This window comes from Triticum dicoccoides, chromosome 4B (genome assembly GCF_002162155.2).
Source record: "Triticum dicoccoides isolate Atlit2015 ecotype Zavitan chromosome 4B, WEW_v2.0, whole genome shotgun sequence".
Taxonomy (NCBI): domain Eukaryota; kingdom Viridiplantae; phylum Streptophyta; class Magnoliopsida; order Poales; family Poaceae; genus Triticum; species Triticum dicoccoides.
The window spans coordinates 175,654,687-175,661,789 of record NC_041387.1 but is presented as its reverse complement, the minus strand read 5'-3'; the positions used below and the strand labels follow the sequence as shown (position 1 = coordinate 175,661,789).

At 49.0% G+C, this 7,103-nt stretch overlaps 1 protein-coding gene across 1 annotated transcript; it reads left to right on the top strand.

Moving 5' to 3' along the window:
• Positions 1–3,913: 3,913 nt before the first annotated feature.
• On the top strand, positions 3,914–4,498 carry LOC119292609 (anaphase-promoting complex subunit 10-like; the record flags this gene model as incomplete). Its single annotated transcript, XM_037571391.1, has 3 exons — positions 3,914–4,132; positions 4,236–4,281; positions 4,383–4,498. Coding segments are annotated over 3 exons (381 nt in total), but the record flags the coding sequence as incomplete, so codon positions are not given.
• Between the last annotated feature and the right edge of the window lie 2,605 nt (positions 4,499–7,103).

Genomic DNA, 7,103 nt, shown 5'->3' with positions numbered 1-7,103 from the left:
AATCATTCACAAACGGTCGGATTTCATATAAACATGCCGGATTTCATTACATTTCATACATTCTTCAACTAAAAAGGGGTGCGCTGGAGGTATAATTAATTAACTGAAGCTACCCACCTGTGTCCGCTTGAGCCGAACAGAAGCTTCTTCTCCAGCCGACTGAGCTTCAGTGACTTAACTGTAGATGCAGTTGTGTAACTAACATGTGGCCCAGATGCCTGTTGGGCCCACATGTCAGTCAGCCAACTGCACCAGCAGTTAAGTAGAAGCAGTGTCCTTCTCCAACATAGCTCTCCGACTCCACGTCACCGCCAAGAAGCTAATCGACCGTCAATGGTCAACCCGCCTAGCTTGGCTTCAACCGGAGGGTAGCAACGGTGGCCTTACTTGGACCCGAGCGGCGGCGACCTACCGTGTTCTACTCTTCCTCGTTTACTGTATGGCGTGGCCTTGTTGGCAGCGGGGCGGGGCCTCGACGGAGCCGGTGATGTGCTCTGTCTCGTTGCCGATGGGGCTGCACCTTGGCTGAGCGGGGGAAATCCTCCCCCTCATTGCCGGCAGGGTGGGGCCTCGGCTGAGCCAGCGATGTCCTCTGCCTTGTTGGTGGGGCGGGGCCTCGGCGGAGTAGGGCCTCTGCCTCGGTGCCGGTGGGGCGAGGCCTTGGAAGAGCCGGCAATGTCGTCTGTCTCGTTGCCAGTGGGGCAGTGCCTCGGCGGAGCGGGGGAAATCCTCCCCCTCATTATCGGCAGGGTGGGGCCTCGGCTGAGCCAGCGATGTCCTCTGCCTCGTTGTTGGCGGGGCGGGGCATCGACGAAGTAGGGCCCCCGCCTTGTTGCCGGCGCAGTGGGGCTTCGGCGGTGTCCTCTACCTCATTGTTGGCACCGCGGGGGCTCGGCGGAGCAGGGCCTCGTCGACGCCAACGAAGCGGGGACTCATCGGAGCCGTATTGTCCTCTGCCTCGTCCTCGGTCTCGCCAAACAGCACCTCGCTTGCTTCATCGCCCTCTTTGTAGGCGGTCGCAGCCTCCGCCACCGGTATGCGATACTGCCAGCGCTTGAGGCAGCCCTCGCGGGCGGAGCGGTACGAGTTGAGCTGCGCCCCTGCTCCGCCCTCTCCGTGGTGATCTGCTCCTTCGCCTGCAGGTGCTCCTGGAGGAGATGGTGGTTGTAGGCGGCGTTGGCCTACGCCTCCCGAAACTGCTCATGACGCTTCTGCCTCACTATGTCCATGTATTGGGCACATTCCTCGCCGATGGTCATGGTGCAGTGCACCGGCGATTGATGGCGTGGAGGAAGGGGTTGGCGCCGGATCATCGACTATGATGTTCTCCATTGGGCCGTCGTCGTCCTCCGGCTGCTTACCGGCCAGCCAGTCGGCAGCAATGGCTTCCATCTCCTTGTGGTTCATCGTCTGCCCGTCCCGAAGAGCGATGGAGCTCGAGGAAGCCATGGTGGGCAGTAGTGGTGTGGACAAGAGAAAGGGAACGGAGGCGGATGACTGCGGCTATAGCCGGCGCAGCAGTTTATATAGTAATGGTGGGCGGCGGAGGGACGGACGTGTTGCGCCGGAGTAGCCGCCTCCGCAACCGCGTATCATTAATGTGGGCGACAGACGGATGGACGGACGGCACTTGTGTTGTTTGAAGGCAGAGCAATCGCCTGCACCGAGAAGCGGGGCGGGCGATGCTGACCGTTTCGGGCGAAAAGCATGTGCGGGCAAGGGAGGCAGTCTAGGTGGGCCAGGGCAGTCAGACTCGTGCTTGGCAGCGGGTCGGTCCAACAGCCGGACATGCTGGCTCGCCAACGAGCTCGGCGAGCTAAGCGACGACAATCAGACGATGGACGTAGCTTCCGACCAGGAGCCGGCACCACTGTCCAAGCCGGTTCATGCCATGTTTACCATAGAGCAGGTGCGGCCGCACTTCGATGCCCTAATGTCGGAAGCGCTACCAGTGTAGGAGGACCTGTGATGCAACCTCTGTCTCCTCAACGAGCACCGGTGAACAAGCGAATGACAATGTCGTCACGGACATGTGTCCCTATGATCCTGGCTTCCCGAATGAGCAACAGGCGCTGTATCAGACCATCCGTAGGGCCCGCGAGGCCCTCTCCATCGTCCTTCAAGATTTTGTGCTCGCCGTGGCGCCGCCGTCTTGCATTGTCAACATGTTCAACGGACATGAGGAATAAGGAGATGACTTTACTTGGAGAGGATGATAGTGGGGACCCACCAGGGCCATAGCCGCACGTACGCAAGTGCCTCCTTGTTATATACAACTGTAATTTTTTTGCTTCCTCCTGGTTTCCTGACATCACGGTCCCACACCATTGTCAACCTATGTAGTCAATAAACAAGAGAATTGCACAAGGAGCGGCCGACAGCTAGGACCAAGCATCTCGAGCAGTATTTGTGTTTTTGAGGTGTGAGCACTGCAGAGTTTTTCTTGAGCGATATTTTAGTTGTTGTTCAGAGTAGAGCAGGGTATTAACTGGGCGGGCTGTGGCCCGTCTAGCCCAGGCCAGATATCCAGCCCAGATATTATTATTTTTTCAAGCTGAAAATGGCTAGCCCAGCTATACTTTTTTTTGAGGAATACCCAGGCAAGTCAACTTGTTATTCTCCGCCCCGCTGGGCTGCAGATCTTTCCTAGGAGGGATGCATTAGGCTTAACAAGAAAATGGGCTTTAAGAAATAATAAATGGGATGTAATTATAAAAACTGAGCAGTAACTATAAAAAATGCACCAAACACGTAATTACTTTATAAAATATATTTTTTGGATTTTGAAAATTTTAAATTCATTAATTGTTGCGCGCGCAATGTTTCGTTGGATTTTTACGTAATACAAATTTATATTGAAATTGTATTTAATCTGACTAGAATTTTCAGGATAAAAATATTTCGGATCCCATCAAAATGTGGGAAATTTTATTGAATTCTGTTTTGAACCGTTGGTTGAAATTATTAATCATAGAAAGTGAATTGGATGCTATGATAAATTTGATGCTTGATAATTGTTTTGAGATATGAGGATGGTGATATTAGAGTCATGCTAGTGAGGTAATTGTGAATTTAAAGAATACTTGTGTTGAAGTTTGTGATTCCCGTAGCATGCACGTATGGTGAACCACTTTGTGATGAAGTTGGAGCATAATTTATTTATTGATTGTCTTCCTTATGAGTGGCGGTCGGGGACGAGCGATGGTCTTTTCCTACCAATCTATCCCCCTAGGAGCATGCGCGTAGTACTTTGTTTTCAATGACATGTAGATTTTTGCAATAAGTATGTGAGTTCTTTATGACTAATGTTGAGTCGATGGATTATACGCACTCTCACCCTTCCACCATTGCTAGCCTCTCTTGTGCCGTGCAACTTATGCTGGTACCATACACCCACCATATACCTTCCTCAAAATGGGTACCATACATACCTATTATGGCATTTCCATAGCCATTCCGAGATATATCACTACTAGGGAAAACCTTATACAGAAGTTTATCAGTAGCGCGGTTTAAAAATGCGCGCTACTGCTAATTAGTAGTAGCGAGGGGTATAAAAACCGCACTACTACTAAGTTGATAGTAGTAGTGAGGGGTATAAACCCGCGCTGCTACTAAATGGTCTCCAACAATGCTCCCGGGATAGGCCATAGTAGTAGCGAGGGGTATAAAACCGGCGCTACTACTAAGTAAGTAGTAGTAGCACAGGTAAGACCCCCATGCTACTACTAAGCGTGTCCACCCCACCACCACCTCCCACCCCACCAACCGTCCCACACCGCCCACCCCCGTCTGTCTCAAAAAAAAACCATGCAGCCCGATCCTTATCCCCAACCTCCTCTCCTCTCCCAACCCACTCGCCGCCGGCCTCCCTTCCACCTCCTCTCCTCCGTCCGTCCGCCCCCATGCCCCTCGCCGCGTGCGCCACGCTGGCGGCCGCGCGCCCGCCGCTCCCCTTCTCGTGCCGCTGGTGGCGCCGACGGCGGGGCGGCTGAAGGGATGCCCGGAGCTGACGGTGGAGGGCGATATGCGGGAGATGGCCAAGATGGCGGCCTGGAGCGTCAGCTCCTGCAAGCCCGGCAACGGCGTCGCCTCCATCCGCGATGACAGCCTCAATACCTACTGGCAGTCAGTGCCCCGCACCCATCCTCCCCGTCGAAATCTCTACTCGTTCTGTCTCGCGGAATCACAGGCTGAGCCGAGCCGCCGTCGGTGGTGGATTTTATTTTTGTCAGGTCGGACCGCACCTGGTCAACATCCAGTTCCAGAAGAAGGTGCAACTGCAGGTGAGCGCTTTGAGTCAGCGAGCTACTCCCGCTCGATTTGGTTTGGATGGCGCGTGGTCCTTTTTCTGTTTTTGAATTTGTTTGTTGATGGGGGGTTTCGGCTTGTTGTGCTCTACGTGGATTTTAAGCTGGACGAGAGCTACACACCCAGCAAGATCTCCATCCGGGTCAGCGACGACTTCCACAATCTCAAGGTAACACCTCGTTTCTGAACATAGCATGCACGTACGGTGAACCGTTATGTGATGAAGTCGGAGCATGATTTATTTTTTGATTGTCTTCCTTTGTGTGGAGGTCAGGATCGCGCGATGGTTAACTCCTACCAACCCTTCCCCTAGGAGCATGCGCGTATTAGTTTGTTTCAATGACTGATAGATTTTTGCAATAAGTATGTGAGTTCTTTATGACTAATGTTGAGTCCATGGATTATACACTCTCTCACCCTTCCACCACTGCTAGCCTCTCTAGTACCGCACAACTTTCGCCGGTACCATACACCCACCATATACCTTCCTCAAAATAGCCACCATACCTACCTATTATGTCATTTCCATAGCCATTCCAAGATATATTGCCATGCAACTTTACACCGTTCCGTTTATTATGACACGCATCATCATTGTCATATTGCTCTTTGACTGATCATGTAGTTGACATCGTATTTGTGGCAAAGCCACCTCCATAATTCCATACATGTCACTCTTGATTCATGGCATACCCCGGTACACCGCCACAGGCATTCATATAGAGTCATATTTTGTTCTAAGTATCGAGTTGTAATCTTGATTTGTAAGTAAATAAAAGTGTGATGATCTTCATTATTAAAGCATTGTCCCAAGTGAGGAAAGGATGATGGAGACTATGATTCCCCCACAAGTCGGGATGAGACTTCGGACTTTACAAAAAAAGAGAAAGGCCAAATAAAAAAAATGAGAGAAAAACAGAGAAGGGACAATGCTACTATCCTTTTTACCACACTTGTGTTCCAAAGTAGCAGCATGATCTTCATGATAGAGAGTCTTCTATGTTGTCACTTTCATATACTAGTGGAAATTTTTCATTATAGAACTTAGCTTGTATATTCCAATGATGGGCTTCCTCAAAATGCCCTAAGTCTTTGTGAGCAAGCAAATTGGATGCACACCCACTTAGTTTCTTCTGTTGAGCTTTCATACATTTATGGCTCTAGTGCATCCGTTGCATGGCAATCCCTACTCACTCACATTGATATCTATTAATGGGCATCTCCATAGCCCATTGATACGCCTAGTTGATGTGAGACTATCTTCTCCTTTTTTGTCTTCTCCACAACCACCATTCTATTCCACATATAGTGTTATGTCCATCGCTCACGCTCATATATTGCGTGAAAGTTGAAAAAGTTTGAGAATACTAAAGTATGAAACAATTGCTTGGCTTGTCATCAGGGTTGTGCATGATTAAATACTTTATGTGATGAAGATAGAGCATAGACAGGCTATATGATTTTGTAGGGTTAACTTTTTTAGCGATGCTATTTTGAGAAGACATGATTGCTTTGTTAGTATGCTTGAAGTATTATTGTTTATCATGTCAATATGAACTTTTATTTTGAATCATTTGGATCTGAACATCCATGCCACAATAAAGAAAATTACATTCAGAAATATGCTAGGTAGCATTCCACATCAAAAATTCTGGTTTTATCATTTACCTACTCGAGGACGAGCAGGAATTAAGCTTGGGGATGCTTGATACATCTCCAACGTATCTATAATTTTTGATTGCTCCATGCTATTATATGACCCGTTTTGGATGTTTATGGGCTTTACTCTACACTTTTATATCATTTTTGGGACTAACCTACTAACCGGAGGCCCAGCCCGAATTGCTATTTTTTTGCCTATTTCAGTGTTTCGAAGAAAAGGAATATCAAACAGAGTCCAAACGGGATGAAACCTTTGGGAGCGATCTTTTTTGAACAAATGCAAACTAGGAGACTTGGAGTGGACGTCAAGCCACAAACAAGGCGGCCACGAGGGTGCCCGACGCGCCCCCACCCTCGTGGGTCCCTCGTTGCTCCACCGACGTACTTCCTTCGCCTATATATACTCCCGTACCCTGAAAACATCAGGGAGCACCACGAAAACATAATTCCACCGCCGCAACTTTCTGTATCCACGAGATCCCATCTTGGAGCCTTCGCCAGCGCTCCGCCGGAGGGGGAATCGACCATGGAGGGCCTCTACATCATCTCCAAGGCCTCTCCGATGAGTTGTGAGTAGTTTACCACAGACCTTCGGGTCCATAGTTATTAGCTAGATGGCTTCTTTGCTCTCTTTGAATCTCAATACAAAGTTCTCCTTGATATTCTTGGAGATCTATTCGATGTAACACTTTTTGCGGTGTGTTTGTCGAGATCCGATGAATTGTGAGTTTATGATCAAGTTTATCTATGAGAAATATTTGAATCTCCTTTGCATTCTTTTATGTGTGATTAAGTTATCTTTGCAAGTCTCTTCGAGTTATCAGTTTGGTTTGGCCTACTAGATTGATGTTTCTTGCAATGGGAGAAGTGCTTAGCTTCGGGTTCAATCTTCCGGTGTCCTTTCCCAATGACAGCAAGGGCAGCAAGGCACGTATTGTACCGTTGCCATCGAGGATAAAAAGATGGGGTTTATATCATATTGCATGAGTTTATCCCTCTACATCATTTCATCATTCTTAATGTGTTACTCTATTCTTCTTGAACTAAATACTCTAGATGCAGGCAGGAGCCGGTCGAGGTGTGGAGTAATAGTAGTAGATGCATAATCGTTTCGATCTACTTGTCATGTA